Source organism: Mustela nivalis (assembly GCF_964662115.1).
Source record: "Mustela nivalis genome assembly, chromosome: 17".
Taxonomy (NCBI): domain Eukaryota; kingdom Metazoa; phylum Chordata; class Mammalia; order Carnivora; family Mustelidae; genus Mustela; species Mustela nivalis.
Genome location: NC_139036.1, coordinates 46,692,234 through 46,712,150, shown reverse-complemented (window position 1 = coordinate 46,712,150; position 19,917 = coordinate 46,692,234). Strand labels below are relative to the sequence as shown.

Here is a 19,917-nt window from a genome sequence, read left to right as displayed (position 1 = left end):
TAACCGGAAAGACTATCTGAAATCAGTAACATATAGACCAGATCTTAGAAATTACTGAAGGAGCATGTGTAGGAGAACGTAGGTGGCAGATGGCTAAACATCTACCTTAGGCTCTGGTCATGATCTCAAGGTCCTGGGATCCAGCCGCATGTTGGGCTCCCTGCTCAGCAGGGGAGTCAGCTTCTCCCTCTCCCTCAACGCATGCTCTCTCTTATTCACTCACTCACTCTCTCAAATAAATAAAAAGTTAAAGAAAAAGAAAGGAAGGCAGGCAGGAAGGAGGAGGGAAAAAAGGAACTAACTCACTGCAATCGAAGGTTTGGTAGTAAAAGCAGAATCCCATTACAGCAAATGTCACTATAAAAAGTTCTAGGGAGCACTTGGCTGGCTCAGTTGGAAAAGTGTGTGACTCTTGATCTTGGGGTTGTGAGTCTGAGCCCTATGCTGGGTGCAGAGATTACTTAAATAAATAAAAAAAAGTTCTACAAATATATACCATAATAGGAATTTTCTCCTAAGCTTCTGTTTCAGAAATAAGTAAAACTTTGGAGAACTAGTTAAAATAAGTTATCTACCACACATCTGAGTGGTTCAGTGGGTTGAGCACTTGACTCTGGTTTCAGCTCAGGCCAGGATCTCAGGGTCACCGGCTCAAGCCCCCAGAGCTGCTCCAGATCCGTTCTCAGCACAGAGTCTGCTTGTTCCCCTTCCTCCGCTCCCCACCCCCACTCCTACCCCGCTCTCTCCCAATTAAATTAATCTTTTTAAAAAATAAAAATGAGTTATTTACCACAAATAATTCCGTATAACAAATGCTCCACCAGTTCTGTTTCAGAACATGTCACAATTTTTAAAAATTTTCCTGAGTTCTATTAACATCTAAGTTCTTTTATTTTTGCTCCAGTATCCAGCACGAAATACATGTTTACCTCATTTTTCCCCACATAAAATACTCCAAATCATCTCAAGAAAAATCCTCTTTCAAAATAAGCCACCAAATAACAATACAGTATTAAGAAAGAGAGTTTTATACAACACCATCAACTATCTCTAAATAAATTCAATCTCAGGGCACATGGGTGGCTCACTTCGTAAAGCATCCAACTCTTGATCTCAGGGTCATGAGTTCTAGCCCTACTTATTGGGTATGGAGCCCACATTAAAGTAAATACATAAATAAATTCTACATTGGGCATGGAACCTACTTAAAAATAAATAAAATCTCTTAACTTTCTTTTTTTTTTTTTTAAAGATTTTATTTATTTATTTGACAGAGAGAGATCACAGGTAGGTAGAGAGACTGGCAGAGAGAGAGAGCGAGAGCGGGAAGCAGGCTCCCTGCTGAGCAGAGAGCCCGATGTGGGACTCGATCCCAGGACCCTGAGATCATGACCTGAGCCGAAGACAGCGGCTTAACCCACTGAGCCACCCAGGCGCCCCATAAATCTCTTAACTTTCTAATTCATTATATGGAGCTGCTGTTTTCTCTCTAGGATGTACAGAATTATGACTTGCAATACTATGTAAATACCAATTAATTCCATTATCCCAACCCATGAAAGCACTACAGAATCTGTTATGGCTGAAAGTTTATATGTAATAGTCCTTTAGCAGAAATTAATATGGGTCCTCATCTAAGCCACAGAACAGGTGCGCCTGGGTGGCTCAGTTGGTTAAGTGTCTGCCTTCTGCTCAGGTTATGATCCTAGAACCCTGAAATGGAGCCCTGCACTGGGCTCCCTGAACAAGAAGCCTGTTTCTCACACTCCCTCTCCCTCTTCTTGTGCCTTCTCTGTCAGATAAATAAATAAAATCTTTAAAAATAAAAATAAACCACACAATATATATTATTGACACATATACACACAGAACTCAAAAGAGCCTTGGAAGTTAGCTGGTAGAGGACTGTTTCTTAGATTCCCCAGTAAGTCTTAAACAATAGGGTCTCTAAACTGTCTACCTACAGTTTATTTAAAATGCCAAACTGGGGCACCTGGGTGGCTCAGCTGGTTAAGCGTTTGCCTTCGGCTCAGGTCATGATCCCAGGGTTCTGGGATCGAGTCCCTTGTTGGGCTCACTGCTTAGCGGGGAGCCTGCTTCTCCCTCTCCCTCTCCCTACTTATGCTCGCTGTCTCTCCCTCTCTCATAAATAAATTTAATTAAATAAAAAAATAATAAATAAAAGAATAAAATGCCCAACTGAGGGACGCCTGGGTGGCTCAATCAGTTGAGCATCTGACATCAGCTCAAGTCATGATTTCAGGGTCCTGGGACCAACCGGCATTGGGGGGGGGGGGCTCTACTAGGGGTGGCGGGGGGAGTCCACATCTCCCTCCCCTCATGCTCATGTGCACTCTGTTAAATAATAAAATCATTACTAAATACTCTCTATTAAATAAATGAAATGTCAAATTGACTCGACATTAGCTAAAATTTTATCAACTCCATACAGATGAACTTAAAATCCTTACAGTAAAACTCTTACTTTTCAAAAGTACTGATTAATAAAATTAAGGAAACAAAGTATTGCTTAATAAATTCAATTTAAAAGGAAAAAAATACCTTTTAAAACAAGGTCTCCCTGGGGGTAAAGCGAAGAAGAATAATAAAAGGTTGGGAATTAGAGGCAAGTCTCCTGCACAGTAACCTCCCCATACAACATCTCTTAATAACTACTCACATGCTCAAACACTTTCTGTAAAAGACAAATTATGTGTTCTAATTGGAGGTAACTAACTACTAGATAGTATTTTCTAACCCTATCATGAGTCACAAAACTTTTTAAGTATGTATGAAAACCACAGGAAACTCCTACCTCCCAAAAAAGATACACCCATAAATACACATAAATTTTACCTATGATACATCCATAAGTATATACAAATTTTACCTACCATTTTATGAGAATCAAGAACCCTAACACCTGTCCATGGACTCCCTTATCATAACTAACCATTAAGAAACCAACGTTTTCATTCACTGATACATGGATTGATGACTGATGGATAGATACAAAAATATATTCCTCTTCTCTGTGGAGAGTAATGTGCTTATAACTACCAAAATTACAAATGCTCATATCCTCTGACCCAGCAATTCCACTTCTAGGGACGTTATCCTGTAAACACATATGAACATGTTCAAATGTCATTATGCATAAGGTTATTCACTACATCACTGCTCTATCAACAAAATCCTGTTTTCCATTTAGGTGTCCATCAACAGGAAACTGGTTAAATTATGGTTCAGCAGCACAACGGAATATTAAGCAGCCTTAGGAAAAAAGGACAAGGAAGCTCTCTATATCTTACTGTAAGACAATTTCTAAGATTTTAAGCACAAAAAGCAAAACATACAATACTATATATAATACACTTGTCACTGTGTTTTTTAAAAATGGAGGGGGCTAATATAGCAAAGCATTTGTGTGCGTATACACACACACATATACATCAAATATATATGATTTGTATCACATATATCATATTAAATAAAAGAAACTGCTAGTAATAGCTGTCTTCAGGGAGGGAGACAAGATGGACATGATCAAAGAGATGTTTCACGGTGTATTTCTGAAATCTTTTCAATTTTGTATTAATTAAATATATCGCCTAATCGTAATTAATTCTTCAAAAAAGAACCTCTATCCTAGACCCTAAGCAGTTCTGTTAACTTCAAAACCAAGTAGTTCTGTATCATCATTCTGTGACTTATTCTCTAATAATATTTTATCAGAACATTTCTTAAGTCGTTTGTTTACAGTGTATCTTACGTGATCTTTCTGAGCAACATAGAAAAAGTCTCATCTTCTCCCAACACAATCTGACTCCTAAGCAAATTACACTCCCTTCTTCTAGGCTCACAGTACTTTCGCATCTCTATATCCATCCTACACATCTGGGTTCATGTCTGCCTGATTGTAAGTGCCTCCAGAGTATACAGTGCATCTTGCTGACTTTTTTTTTTTTTTAAATCCTCAGTAACGCCTAGACATAGTACAAACTGAGTAAAAATTGGTTGAACTCAATTCCTGAAAAATTTGAATATTAAAATTTCAATATAGCTATTATGTCTCTTCTCCTTCATCTTATCCAGATTAGCCTACAAGCAGGTCAAACAGTCCATAATATTAACGGAATATTTTGTGTCTTGGTTCTAGCTGGTCACTTGGTAATGTAATGCAGACTGGATAAGTTAGTTTTGGTTTGATGCTAGTAGCTTCTGCTAAATTTGAACATTAAATCTATTAGAGTTAATTAATAGAAGATATCCTGAACTGGAGGCACCATGTCCCGAGATCAACAGCCCTTCAAATTACATTTTAATTCCACAATTAAACCGCAGTATTCCTCTGAAGTCAGGCAAAACAGAACTAAATTAACACCAACTCTGGCAGCAGTTTAGGTGATAAGTCACATATTTACTCTTCATAGAAGCAGTTATCAGCCATACGGGTCGTGTCCACTAGAACAGACACCAACATCTTGTTATCTTTACGGGGGCAACATTAACAGTCTTCATAGGACTTAATATTTAAAGCAACACTGGTTAAAATAAAATCTAGGACACCAAATTTGGACAGCTTGCTATTATTGTTCTAAAATAGTTAAAATAGCGATGCCTGGGTGGCTCAGCCAGTTAAGTGTTTGCCTTTGGCTCAGGTCATGATCCCAGGGTCCTGGGATCGAGTCCCACGTCGGGCTCCCTGCTCAGCAGAGAGCCTGCTTCTCCCTCTCCCTCTCCCTCTGCCTGCCACTCCCTCTGCTTGTGCTATCTCGCTGACAAATAAAATAAAATCTTTAAATAAAATAAAGTTAGTTAATATAAAAGGCTATCCTATACAACTCACCAAATTACACGACATGACTTAGTTTTTCCACTTACCAGACTAATAGTACCATTTGCACAAACTGCAGTTTGAGTATTATTATTAGCTCTTCTACAGATGTTAATGAAATTGCTAAGACTTTGAAGGCTTTTGCTGGATGTGAACTGAAAGAAAAAGAATCACTATTTTTGGCTGTTCTTTGTTGATTAAAAGGACTGAGGGGGTCAAACTCATTACTGACAAAATAATGAAGTTTAATATGATCCGGCCATTCCACTTCTGCCTATGTACCCAGAAGAAATGAAAGCAGGCACTCAGACATCTGTGCACCCTTGTTCTCAGCAGAAGTATTCACAGCAGCCAAAAGGAAGAAGCAACCAAGTGTCCAAAAACAGACAAATGGATAAATAAAATGTGGTACATATAATGGAGTACTATTGAGCTTTAAAAAGGAAATTCTGACATATGCTACAATGTGGATGAGCCCTGAGGATATGATGCTGATTATGTTTTTGTGATTGTGTAATAAGCCAATCACAAAAACACAAATACTATATGAATCTGTTTAGATGAGATTTCTGAAGTAGTTAAATTTAGGGGCGCCTGGGTGGCTCAGTGGGTTAAGTGTCTGCCTTGGCTCAGGTCATGATTTCAGGGTCCTGGGATCCAGCCAGTGTCAGGCTCTCTGCTCAGCGGGGAGTCTGCTTCTCTCTCTCCATCTACCCCTGCCCCCATCACAGCCCGCCACCCCTCATGCTTACCATATCCATCGCAAATAAATAAATAAAATCTTAAGAAAAAAAAGTAGTCAAATTCATAGAAACAGAAAACAGAACAGTAGTTGCCAGGGACTGAAGGGAGGGCTAACTGGAGAGTTAATATTCAATAAGTACAGTTTCATTTTTGCAAGATGAAAGGTTCCTGAGAGAGATGGCAATGGCGCTGCACAGCAAAGGGCACATACTTGGCTTACTGTACGTTCAAGAATAATGAGAACGGTAAATCCTCTGTGCATTTACCACAATAAGAAAAACAGTAAACTTTAATGACCAAGAAATTTAGGAAAGCAAAAAGGCTAAGAACCTTGGAAAACAGGCAAAACTCATAAACCAAAGGGAGAAGAGCTCCCACTGGTACCTCGGATCCTCTAGGCTGCTTTAATCTGCAGAGGAGTGTTCCTTGGGTAGAAAGCAAGAACAGACCATGAAGAATACACTTATCATGAGCCACCTGGCTCGCTCAGTTGGTACAGCACTGGACTCTTGACTTTGGGGTCAGGAGTCTGAGCCCTACGTTGGGGGCAGAGTTTACTTTAAAAAGAAAAAAAGAAGTACACTTAACCATGATGAGCACTGAGTAATGTGGAGAATCGTTGAATGGCTGTATTATACACCTGAAACTAATATAACACTATTAACTATACTCAAACCAAAAACTAAAAAAAGAGAACAGTCCAAATTATGAAACAATATTTTTTATGAAAGTCTTAAGGGCAAAAAAGCTGACTGGGGAGCAGGCAGGCGCTAAGACAAATAACCCTATGAGAGAAACTCTATGGCCCCACACTAAGTCAAAAGACTACCCTTAAATGAACCAAAGAGAACAGAGAGATGGGAAGGTGAACCCCTCTGGTAGGGCAAAGTCACCAAACACCCAGGAATGCTTTTATTTTTAGTACGTCTAAAGTCTAAGGAAGGAATATTTCGGACTAGAAAAAGTAAAGCTTCTTTCTAGGTTAGGGAAACTGGGCAATTGCACTGTAAAAAAAGTCAAAGAGAAAAGCCCAAGAAGCATTTAACATGGCTAACGCAGTAGGAAGCAGATTCTACGCTTATCCAATCTTACCGTATCTAGTAGTAGTGAAGGCCAAGTGAAACCTACCACCAAGAAGGACCTTGCAATTTGAGAACCAGGCAAGGTAGAGAAGAACAAGACTGACTAAGCCAAATCATCCCTAGACTCAGGGCTGAAATACAAAATCACTAATAATATAAATTCCCCTTTTCCTTACCTCCTTAAAAAGAGCTTTAGGGAATATTTCAATTCAGTCTTTATTTTTAACTAAAAGTAAACAGAGAATAAGAAATAGCACAAGTGACTAATAGCCAGGAGGGATGACAATGACAACACCATATACAGGAAGTAAGGAAGCAGATGAGAGGTGTAAACTCACAAGGGAGAAATCTAGGTATGGATTCTTACCCGCTATGGCACTTTATAAGCACATGCATTTTCAATGCACACTTTATAAGCATTAAACAGGTTTGTTTTACTGACCATATAAAAAAGTGAAATGAGGAATTACTGTACCAAAATCCATGAGAGGACAAAACTCAGAAAGGTAAGCTCAGCACTCAAAAAAAAAAAAAAAAAAAATTTCTATTTGAGGGCATTAGCTGATTTAATTACAAAGTAAAACTGCAAAACTGAGCTGTACTTTAGTAGGAGGCCTAGAGGGATGGGAAGAGAATGAAGTCAAAGCCCAGGCCCTTCCCAGTGAACGGAATCTAGGAAATCCACCCCATATTTTAAAAGAAGGGAGTCCAGCTACCTTTACAGGACAAGAGTGACCCAGAAACAAACCAGCCTTCATGGAAACTCAATGGATAGGTTTACGCAGATTAGACAAATTAAAAAAAAAATAAAGAAGGGGAAGGTAGGCCAGAAGAAACTACCCAGCATTAGCTTTGGGAAATAAAGACCAGCAATCCAGAAAACAGAGTAGGAGGCAGAGAAAATACAGTAAGAAGGTCTAGTATGTTTAAACAGAGTGCAAGAGGGAGAAGACAGAATAAGGCAGAAGCAATGGCTGGTGACAATGGCTAAGAATATTCTAGAACCGAATAAAATCAGCAACCCACAGATTTAAGAATCCCAACAGAATAAGTAAACTTCAACCATTCACAAAAATCTACACATGGATGTTTACAGAGGTTTTCTTCATAACTGCTAAAACTTAAAGAACCAAGATATCCCTCAGTAGCTGGCTGGATAATAAACTGTGGTACATCTGGACAATGGAATATTATTCAGTGCTAAAAAGAAATGGGCTACCAAGTTATGAAAAGCCATGGAGAACACTTAAATATTACAAAGTGAAAGAGGCCAGTCTGCAAGGCTACATACTGTGTGATTCTGACTATATGACATTCCATAAACCATAAAACTGTGGTGACAGTAAAAAGATCAGTAGTTGGCAAGACTTAGGGGAAGGAGGGATAAACAGCTGGTGCACAGGGACGCCTGGGTGGCTCAGTTGGTTGAGCAGCTGCCTTCGGCTCAGGTCATGATCCCAGCGTCCTGGGATCGAGTCCCACATCGGGCTCCTTGCTCGGCGGGGAGCCTGCTTCTCCCTCTGCCTCTGCCTGCCATTTCCGTCTGCCTGTGCTCACTCTCCCCACCCCCCCTCTGATAAATAAATAAAATCTTTAAAAAAAAAAAAAAATCAGCTGGAGCGCAGAGGATTCCTAAGGCAACAGAACTACTGTATATGATACTCTAATAGAGTAAGATCCTTATTTGACGAAACCCATAGAATGTACCACACCAAGACTGAATCCTAATGTAAACTACGGACTCTGAGTGATAATGATGTGTCAACAGATTCATCAATTCTGACAAATGTACCACTCTCGTGGGAGATGTTGACACTGTGGGAGGTGATGCATATGTGGGTCAAAGAGTTTATTGGAAATCTAGGCACATTCCTCCCAATTTTGTCCTGAGCCTAAAACCTCTCTAAAAACTAAAATCTATTTTTTTAAAGATTTAATTTATTTATTTGACAGAGAGAGATCACAAGTAGGCAGAGAAGCAGGCAGAGAGGGGGGGGGGGGAAGCAGGCTCCCTGCTGAGCACAGAACCCGATGCTTGGCTCGATCCCAGGACCCTGAGATCATGACCTGAGCCAAAGGCAGAGGTTCAACCCACTGAGCCACCCAGGCGCCCTAAAATCTATTTTTTTAAGTGAATGATCAGGTTCCCCCCATAATATTCAAATGTAAATAAAGCAAAGAAAAGTAATAAAGGCAAAAAAGTAATCCAACATAGACATATCACCCATTCCCACTTTATAATACAGAAAATTCAAAGACAAACAGAGAATCTCAAAAATGGGCAAAGACAGATTACCTTCAACAGAACGGCAATGGAACTAAAAATAAAAAGGATATAATGGAAGCCAGTAGACAACAGTGAACAGTGTACTGAAAGAAAGTTAACAGCCAACCCAAAATTTTCAAATTAACAAAAATACCATTAAAGAATAAAGCAAAGAGGCACCTGGGTGGCTCAGTCGGTTAAGTGTCCTACTCTTGATTTCAACTCAGGTCATGAACTCAGCGTTGTGAGGTAGAGCCCCAGGTTGTACTTCCCGCTCAGAGTGGAGCTTGCTTATGGTGCCCTCTCTCTCTTCCTCCCTCTCCCTCTGCCCCTCCCCACCTTAAAGAAAAGAATAAAGCAAAAAACCCAGCTATTTTAAAGCAGATGAAATGGGGAGACGATCATTGGTAGAACCACACTAGAGGAATTTCAAAGGACATACGTTAGGAATATATTTATAATATCTTAGAAGAAAAAGGGTTCCAGATTAAAGGTCAGAGACACAAAAAGGAATGAAGAACAAAATGGTAAACACAGGTTTACCTATGTAAATTAGGTTAAAATAAGAGTACATAAACAGAGTCAATAATAATGTGAATCTTAAAAATATACATACAAAGAGTGGGTACATGACATTTCTTGAATTTATCAAAACCCACAGAATTGTGCAACACAAAGTATAAACCCTAATGTTAAACTATAGACTTTGGTTAATAGTAACATAACAATATTGGTTCATCAGTTGTAACAAATCTACCACACTCATGTAAAATTTAATAATGGGGAAAAGTAGGGATGCCTGTCTGGCTCAGGCCATAGAGCATTAACTTTTAATCAATCTCCAGGTTATGAGTTCAAGCCCACGGTGGGTATGGATTACTTAAAAAAAAAAAAAGAAAAAAAAAAAAGTGGGCAGAATCTAGAGAGGCAGGGAGGAAGTATATGAGAACTTGGTACTATCTGCTCAATTTTCTATGAACCTAAAACTGTTCTAAAAAATAAAGTTTATTAACTAAAAATATGTGTGTCATTAAATATGCAATAGCATGTGAGTTGTAAGAGAAATAATGGAGTTAAATCTTTAAGCCCCTTGTACTGACAAAGAATAGGACTGGGTGGCTCAGTGGGTTAAAGCCTCTGCCTTCGGCTCAGGTCGGGATCCCAGGGTCCTGGGATGGAGCCAAGCAGCAGGGAGCCTGCTTCCTCCATTTCTCTCTGCCTGCCTCTCTGCCTACTTGTGATCTTTCTCTGTGTCAAATAAAGAAATAAAATCTTTAAAAAAAAAAAAAAGAATAGGTCAAAGGTGCTGATTAACATTAATCTTTGACAACAGATAACATATTGTAATTTCTGTGGTAACCAGTAAAAGAGTAAAACTTTCAAACCAGAAGATGGAAAAATGGAATGTTAAAAATAAATAATAGGATAACTGACAAAAATCTGAAAGCAGAGAAAGAAAAAGTATTAAGGGCTTATTTCTTTACCTCTCACAGTAGAAAGCTAATCAAAAAATGAAAAAAAAATCATTTCAAAAGAAGGTAAAAAAGGCTTAAGGTTTAAAAAGGGGTGCCTGGGTGGCTCAGTGGGTTAAGCCTCTGCCTTCGGCTCAGGTTATGATCTTAGGATCCTGGGATCGGGCCCCACATTGGGCTCTCTGCTTGGTGGGGAGCCTGCTTCCCCCTTTCTCTCTGCCTGCCTCTCTGTCTACTTGTGATCTCTCTGTCAAAAAACAAAAATAAAACAAAAACAAAAAAAGCTTCAGAAAGACTTATAAAGAGACACCAGTAAGATTTAAGCCTAAATATGTCATTGCATTAAATGTAAATGAACCAAACCTTCTAACTGAAGGACAAAAATTTTTAGACTGGAGTAAAAGGATAAGCTAGAGCAGCCAGAACAGATCATGCCGACATGGATGACAACTAACTCTACTTTCATCTTCTCAATACTCTTTTCCATTCAACAAAAACTTATTCAATGTACACAACGTGTTAAGCACTTCAACAGAGATAAAGATATCATACATGTTCCCAAGGAGACTAATAAGGGAAACAAATAGTATGTTACAATAAAAGGAGGTTATCAAGTACCAATAAAATAATGCAACTAGAATAGTGCAGGTATCTAGAAAAGCTATAAAGATGACATATCTAGATTATGCTTTGAAGAAAAAGCTGAAAGTTCATCAGGCAAATAAAAGAGGAGAGGTAAAGGAGAAAGTATGAGCCTGTCTGCTAACATTACAGGTTAGGAGATCAGTCACGGTTTACGGGAACAGAGCACAGAAGAGGGAGAGAAGACAACCAATGAAGTTGAAAAATTAGGGTAGGAGTTTTAGCTCTATCCAACAGGGCAACGGGAGCCTTTAAACCAAGAGAGTAAAACAATAATGCTGGTACTTTTAAAAATCTATTTTTTTTTTTTTTTTTAAGAGAGAGTGCATGAATGGGTGGGGGGAGGGGTAAAGGGAGAGAATCCTCAAGCACACTCCCAGCTGAGTGCAGAGTCCAGGGGAGGCTCAATCCCACCACCCCTGAGACCATGACCTGAGCCAAAACCAAGAGTTAGAAACTTAACCTACTAAGCCACCCAGGCACCCCTATTTTTAGAAATCTAACTGGGAACAGTTTACAGAGAGATATATAGGATAGGAGTATGAATGAGGAAGGACTGAGAAAGTAGCAGTCAGGACAGACAACTGCTTGAGAAATTTCAGAGAAAGTAGAGACATGAGTTGATATTTGACTACATGTGAAAATGAGAGGAAAATTAAACAAATACTAAGTTAATGAAAGGGTGAAGACAACATAAAGCCAAACATAATAATAAATTTAACAGTGCCTTAAAATTCAATGGTGTTAAGTGCAGACTATCTCTTAGAATTTATGCTTATTGAGCACTGTCTAACTATGAATTAAATATAAAACACCAAAACGTGTATTTTTTTAAATTACTGGATTGGTATGTAAAATAGCTAACACTAGATATCCATAACTAACACCTTTTTTTTTAAGAGTTGGGCAGAGGGAGAATCTTTTTTTTTTTAAGTTTTTTTTTAAAGAGAGAGGAGGGCCCACAAACATGGGGGGGGGTGGTTGGAGAAGGGTAGATGGAGAGAGAGAAGCAGACTCCCCTCTTAGCAGAGGACCCTGGGATCATGACCTGAGCTGAAGGCAGATGCTTATTAGCTGACTGAGCCACCCAGGTGCCTGAGAGGGAGAATCTTAAGCAGGCTCCACACCTAGTGCAGAGCGTAATGTGGGGCTCAATCTCATGACCCTGAGATCATGACCTCAGCTGAAATTAAGAATCAGGGACTTAACTGAGCCACCCAGAAGCCCCTATAAATAATATCTTATAATTGATCCAATTAACTAAATGACAGGAGAAAAAGTGTAAGTTGGTTAAACATCTTTTCAGAAGTCAAATTTGATCGTTTAAAATGATCACGTATCAGAAAAAATAAAAATAAAATTTTTAAATAAAGTGATCATGAGGTGCCTGGGTGGCCAGTTGGTTAAACATATGATGCATGATTTCAGCTCAGGTCACGAGATTAAGCCCCATTTGGGGCTCTGTGCTCACGTGTGCACACTCTCTCTCAAAATAAATAGGGAAAATCTTTATTTAAAAAAAAAAAGTGGGGGCGCCTGGGTGGCTCAGTGGGTTAAGCCACTGCCTTCGGCTCAGATCATGATCCCAGGGTCCTGGGATCGAGCCCCGCATCGGGCTCTCTGCTCAGCAGGGAGCCTGCTTTGTCCTCTCTCTGCCTGCCTCTCTGCCTGCTTGTGATCTGTCTCTGTCAAATAAATAAATAAAATCTTAAAAAAAAAAAAAAAGTGGTCATTTAACACAAATTTGCAGAAGGTAGAAAAATATATCATTTTTCTTTAAGACATCAAAAATCTACTATGTGATACTAGAAGTATTTGGTCTTACTTCAGGCTCTATAAAGTGAAGATTTTTATTGTGCCAAAAGAGACTGTCCCACTTTCATGGCTTCTCATTTTGTTCTTTTCAATACCATCACATACTACCTAATCTTTTTTATTCAATACAAATGAAACTAATAACAATCGAAACAGCAGAATGCAATGGGGAATCTAAAAAAATACACCTTAATTTTCTTTGAACTTCAAACCTGTAAATGTATATTCTGTTGCCAGTCTTTGGATGCAGGCCTTCTGAGTTATAGATCCACTGACTCCACTGACTACAGCTCCAGTCCCACACAAACCACACCCAAAATGCATTGTCCAAATTTCTAGTTTCAATTTCTTTAAAAGTGAAGCAAGACTTAAAAGATGCTTGTCAAGGATCTAAATGAAGAATTCTCCCAGCTTACAAAATTAAAAAAATATATGTAAACATTTAAAGGTATCTCCTTGTTGGCTCACCTCTTACAGTCTTTCCAAGGCAGTTAACTTAGTTTTCAGAGAATTAAGAATTCTCATATTTTACAGTTACATTTCTTAGGGTTAGGAAATTTTACATTAAATTATATAATTATAATGCAAGTGCAAGTTGTCATAATGCAACCCTTTCTAAGTCTGTAATTCAACCAGTGGGCATCGGTATGTCTTACAAAAAGACAACACAATTTATTAAGACTAGCATCCCTGTTACAAAAGATTTAAATTCACTTCTTATTGCTCTTACTGTACTTGGAACAATACCTGGCACACAGTAAGTACTACTTAAGTATTTGCTACTATATTAGCATTAAAACTGAACTAGCTACAGGGGTGCCTGGCTGGCTCAATAGAAGAGATGTGACTCTTGATCTCAAGGTCATGAGTTTGAGCTCCACATTGGGTAGAGATTTAAATAAACAAACAAACTTAAACAAACAAACTACAGGGGCCTGGATGGCTGTCAGTAAGTGTCCAACTCTTGATTTCAGCTCAGGTCATGATCTCAGGGTCTTGAGAACCAGACCCACATCAGTTTCTACGCACAGCATGGAGTCTGCTTGAAGATTCTCTCCCTCAACCCATTCCCAACTCTCACACGCTCTTTAAACAAACAAATAAATCTTAAAAACAACAACAACAAAATCCACTAAACTAAACTAGCTACAAAGTCCATGCAATAGTGGAATTCTACCTACTTTACACAGCCCCTGGAGTCACAGAGATGACCTGTACTTTGTCAAAATGGGGCTCCTGGCTGGCTCAGTCAGTGGAGCATGCGACTCTTGATCCTGGGGTAGTGACTTCGAGCCCCATGTTGATTAGAGAGATTAATTTAAAAAATAAAATGTTAGGGCGCCTGGGTGGCTCAGTGGGTTGAGCCTCTGCCTTCAGCTCGGGTCATGGTCTCAGGGTCCTGGGATTGAGGCCCGCGTCGGGCTCTCTGCTCAGCGGGGAGCTTGCTTCCTCCTCTCTCTGCCTGTCTCTCCGCCTACTTGCAATCTCTCTCTGTCAAATAAATAAATAAAATCTTTTAAAAAAATAAAATAAAATGTTAAAAAAGCGAGAGAAACAGCAGAGTAGGGAAGAGAAACTGCAATAGGTCCTCACTGAAAACACATGAATACAAGGCAGACAGTTTCACATAACTACACATGGATTATCCAGTACTTAAGGGAGGAGATCTTAAAGAAAGAAGTAGGCTAGCTCATATACCAGGTCAATAAGAAATGAAAAAGTAGGTTCACAGCCCAATTTAACCTCATCACCTCAAAAATGCTAAGAAGATGGTTACATGTCCTCCTAAAAAGTGGCACTAGATAGAGAAGGAAAGCCAGCTGTATTTTCTCAGGAGATATTAATTAGGCTAATTTCCTCCCACTAATGACAGAAAACACCAATCTCTTAAAAAAAAAATCCATGCAGTGCACCCCAAGGCACAAAACAAATCTTTTGGTTTACCGATTATGAATTAAAAATGCTAACAGAAACTGAATGCATATAAATGCAATATGCAACAAAAAATTTTAATTTGTGGATTAAAATCCTAGACATCAGTGAAGAGCGACTGCAACATAAATGATAAATGTGGTGGCTTTACCATTTTGTTTTCACCTGAGTTTTGTGATGCAGATCTAGTTTGCAGGTGTAAAAAACTTGAAGCGACATGACGGAAGATCTATTAGCAACCAGAAGTTCAAACACCACAGCTACTTAAAACACTCTTGTCCATTAGGAAAGAATCCACAGTGGCACTAACTTTCTTCCTTCTATGGACATCAAAAAGTCCTGAAAATGGTTTGAATAGTTAGGAGAAACTCAAGAGACAGCCCCTGAGGGCTACAGCAGTCCCACTAGATGGCACTATCACAGGACAGTCACTCGGTTCTCCCATTTAGAGCAAGGGCTGAAAGCTCTCTTGATCTTTGCGAAACTGAAAACTATTAATTCAATGACATCCTCGTTGGGAAATTATGACCCATAATGAGGAATTCAAAACTAGGAGGAGTTTCTCTCAAAGCACCTTTTCTCCCAGTAGTATGGCCTCCTCCTCCCCAGTCCTATTTCAAATCAGTGGTCTGATACCATGTCTTATAGGCAAAGGAAGTCTCACAAAATGGAGATTTCTTTTTCTTCTTCTTAACTTCAAGCTACAGAAAAATTTACTTGCTCCCCCCACCCCCTGGAGATTCTTTGCTATGGAAAAAAAAAAATCAATCTTGGTCCTTGTACATTTACTGTCATCAATATACTTACTATGACTAAAAATATCGATATAACATGCAATCAGGGGCATTAAAACATGTGGGATATAAATAAATTTCTTTTATAAGAGGAAAAACTTCCTTTAAACAGGCAGATTAAGTTTCCTGACACCTTAATTACATGACTTTAACGTGGGCCTGGGCAGCAAGATTCACAATGTCCATTATCCCCATCACTTATGCCCTACTCCATCAAAAGTATACCTACATATAGCTATCATGACCTTAAAAACTGAAGAAAAGAAAGGCATACTAATGACAAAACCCAATGAATTTAAACAACATACAATTTGAATACAAACTTACTTTTATTCCATAGGTGATCACTTGAACAGACAGATTTGGATATGAACTTTCTGCTGAATTCCCAAATTAAAAGACACATCAAAAGTCATTATTAGATAATCAACTGAATCAGAGATCAATTTTATACTCAAATATACTGCTCACTTCCAGCTAAAGCTACTTCTCCTAGATCAGAGAACTCACATTTATACATGTCTCTTTAATATACAACAACAGTCACTACAGCCACTCCAAAGTACCACAAGTCAATTATTTAATAAAAGTGGCCAAAGAAACCAAGAACTACGAAATGTGGGGTGCCTGGGTGGCTCAGTGGGTTACGCCTCTGCCTTTGGTTCGGGTCATGATCTCAGGTTGCTGGGATCGAGCCCCACATCGGGCTCTCTGCTCAGCGGGGAACCTGCTTCCCCTCTCTCTGCCTGCCTCTCTGCCTACTTGTGATCTCGCTCTCTATCAAATGGATGAATAAAATCTTTAAAAATAATAATAACTACAAAATGTGTAACAAATCCTGTGTTCCCACAGCACCTTGTCACAGCTCTAATACAAATCTCACCAAAGTATCATTTCCCTCTCACTTTCACCACATCAGAGGCTTGGAGGCACTGAGCTATCTATCGTTCCTGAAACCCTGCACAATGCCTAGTATACAGCAGGCACTCAATAGCTATTGAATGAATAAAAAAATTACCAAGCTATTCCAGCTCACTAAAACTATGAGACCCTCAAAGCAGCCAGTTTTTCCAACTAAACCTTGCCAACACCTTCTCCTTTAAGAAGCTGCTCACCAAAGCCTGAGACTAACATTTAGGTCACCCATAAGAAGTAAGATTTGCTGCAAAGCACAGACAGAAATGTATCGCATTAAGGCAAAGATCAAAAATTCCCAAGTCTCAAGGCCAAATAATGCAACAATCTCGGACTGGTGAAGCTTTTAAATAAAACATAACAAATATATGTTACATGTTGTATTAAAATCATAAATATATTGCACTAAAACCATCTTATGAAAGCAGAGGGGTGAACTACATGAGGACGCATAGGAAGCCATTACGCTGCTTAATTTAACCACCCATTAATGGGGCCTTGATCTTACTTTATGCTCCTAGTACAAAAATGAGCAAGTAGAAGGAAAAATAGGAGGAAAGAGAAGGCAGTCTAGCGGGTGCAGCCAAGAGTCTGTTGAACTGCAGATTGGGAGAACTGACAAACTTAACAGAAGCAGATTTTTCAAAACTCTAGCATATAACTATCCAAAAACAAAAACAAAAACCTGTAATGAATCTATGCCAGTTTCTTTCCATTAACAGCTTTTTTTTTTTTTTTTTTGAATGACTGAGTTTTGGCAAAATATGGCACAAAATCCAGATACACAACCCCATCAGTATCCTTGCAACAAGACCCATGGGAAACCTCTCCCATAATAGAGGGGAAAGAGAAGCATATACCCTCACTTAAAATCCCTTCAACACTGTTAGGTTAGTGGAATGACTGGTAGGATCTAAGAAAAGTTCACTGGAACCATGAGCTGATCTCCCCTGCAAATCTATCCATATGGCCCACCCAAACTCATCTCTAACTGATATCTAAATGTGTTTCAATTAGACTATGAACAGTGTTCATGATCAGATTTTACTCACCTTACTAACACCAACTCCTGTAAACCTGGCCTCTAATAATTCCTGCCTTCGAGGGTCCAGGCTATGCAATTCTTCCATCATTTCTACTGAAAAAGACAAAGTAAGTTGTAAGACCATAAACACTAAAACATGAGATACCAATTTTTAAATACAATAAAATGCAGTAATTATTTCACTGAATGTTCACACACAGGTAAGCCTCAAGTAAATACAGCAATACAAAGAACAATACATTTAAAGTTCAAAATGGCTCAGAAGTCCTCTTCCAAGGGCTACTTATCCTTGTCTAGTTCTGATCTGATTTTAACAGAAAAAAACCTCAAACCCTTCATATACTCTCCATAAAAGTTGAGCAAGGACTAACTTGCAAAGTAACAACAAAAAAAATTCCTCCTACCAAGCTTTGAATTTAACTAAGTACTTCTGGATATTTGTTTCCCAAACCCAAAGGAACTAGTTCTTAAACTAAAAATATGAATCGCTATAATAATTTTAAAATAATGTAGCATGAATCAGAAGCTACAAATAACTTCAAATAACCCTATTATATTATATAGGTCCTTTCTCTGAAGAGCTCACAGGAGCTCATGAAAAAAGGAATTAATTATTTTAAATTTAATAGAGAACCCATGGTCAAACCATCAACCAGCATTCACTCAGGAAATTAGTAGAGCTCCATAACCATCCCTTTAGAAAATCTTTTTCTGACCACTCCCTGGAGCAGTAGGTTTCCCCAGACATCTGCTTTTAGCACTCCTTCCAAGCAGGGAAGGGCAGAAGGACACCATTTTTAAACTCCTTCCACGACCAATAAATGCACAGGCTACTTTCAGCAAATATGTCCATCCACTGCAAGAGATGAACTCTTGCAGAACCCACTGGAAACCTCTCTAGTATTAAAAGTGGAATAGGAGCATGCACCATTACACAGACCCCCTTTGAACATATTACTAAACAGCGATCGGAACGATTGGCATGATTTAAAAGTTCACTGGGAACCTGAATTAAACATTCCCCTCTGCAATCTAACAACTCCACATTAACTGTAACAACCCCTACCAGTCCTCCAGTTTCATTTCCCTTCCTGGATTGAGAGCCTGGGGCAAAGGGGAATGAAAGAGTGACAAATTAAAGTTTCACCCTCACAAACAAGTGCAGGTTAGCGAGGGAATAAAGAAATTCTCGAAAAAGGCAGAAAGGCATCTTAAAAAAAAAAAAAAGAAAAGAAAGGAAAAGGGGGATTGGAAGAGAGTCTTTTCCCCCTAAGTGGCCTTCCTCGCGTCTGGCCCTGCCCTAATCAAGGCCGGAATGGCAGAGGTTGCAGCTTCCCTTAAACCCTAGGGTCTCTCGGAACATTTCCTAAACCTCCATCCCCAGGCCTGGCCCGGAAAATGACGCCCCAGCGGTTATTCCATTTAATGTCAACTCATGTTAAGGAAATCTCCACTCTGTCTCATTCCAGCGGGGCCTTGGACTGGGATCCTCCCTGCAGCCCTCCCTGCAGCCCTCCCTACAGCCGGGAAGCAGAACCGATGGGGCCTGATCCCGGCGCCCCTCGCCTCCCGCCGGCTCCAAACTTTCCCCAACTCCAGGCCCACCTGTCACGGAGGGAGGGCGGGCCGGCTCTCGGGGGCGCCCGGGAGGCTGCCGGGGCCTGCAGCTGCCGGGGCGTCCCCTTCGCCCTGGCGGCCGCCGGCCCCACTCCCAGGCCGGGGCCGCTTGGGCCTCCCCCATCTTCAGCCCGGCCCCTCGGCGACCCGCAGCCCTCGGGGAGCCCCTCCCGCCTCAGCGCCGAGGAGCTGCGGCCCGGCGCCAGCCCCCGGGTGGGCCCGGGCCGCAGCCTTCTCAGCTGAGGGGGTCCCCCGGACGGTTAATGCCCCAGGCCCGGCGCCCTCCCCCGCCCGGGGCTCAGCCTCTCACCTGCCGCCGCCGCCGCTCCACGCTCCTCCTGGGAGGGGCCCCGACCCGACCCGGCCGCGGACCGCTCTGCTCTCCCCCTGGGCAGGCCCGGGGCGGAGCCGGGGCCTCTCCTGAGCGCCGCAACCCCCCGCCCGGGCAGCCGCCGCCGGCGCCGGGCTCCACGAGAGGGCGGGCGGGGGAGGGGGGCCGCGGAGGCCGCAGATCCCCGGGCTCGCGTACAGAGCCAGGCGCCTGACGCGGGCCCGGGCCCGGGCGGCCGCGGGGGGCGCGGGACCGGCCTCCTGGCGCCGGACAAAGGCCAAGGGAGGCGCAGGAGGGCCCAGGCCGGGCCGGGAGGTGGGGGCCCGCTCGGCTGGGGGCCACTCGGGTGCGGCGCGGAGGGCGGGGGGGTCAGAACCGCTGGTGCCCAGGACCCGCCTCCGGCCCCTTAATCCGGATCGGTTCGG

At 40.9% G+C, this 19,917-nt stretch overlaps 1 protein-coding gene across 10 annotated transcripts in view; it reads right to left on the bottom strand.

The window, feature by feature from the left end:
* The window catches only part of TLK2 (tousled like kinase 2), a 114,770-nt gene extending 94,856 nt beyond the window's left edge, over positions 1-19,914 (bottom strand). For 3 of the 10 annotated variants that reach the window (XM_082706559.1, XM_082706561.1, XM_082706563.1), the window contains exons 1-2: positions 19,472-19,914; positions 17,552-17,634 (exon numbers count right to left, since the gene is read on the bottom strand). In XM_082706559.1, coding sequence (XP_082562685.1) covers positions 17,552-17,632 — 81 coding nt within the window. In that variant the 5' untranslated portion in view covers positions 17,633-17,634; positions 19,472-19,914. Of the gene's footprint in view, positions 1-15,911; positions 15,957-17,551; positions 17,638-19,149; positions 19,421-19,471 lie in introns of those variants that run through there. The other 7 variants (XM_082706558.1, XM_082706560.1, XM_082706555.1 and 4 more) reach the window with 5 other exon arrangements.
* Between the last annotated feature and the right edge of the window lie 3 nt (positions 19,915-19,917).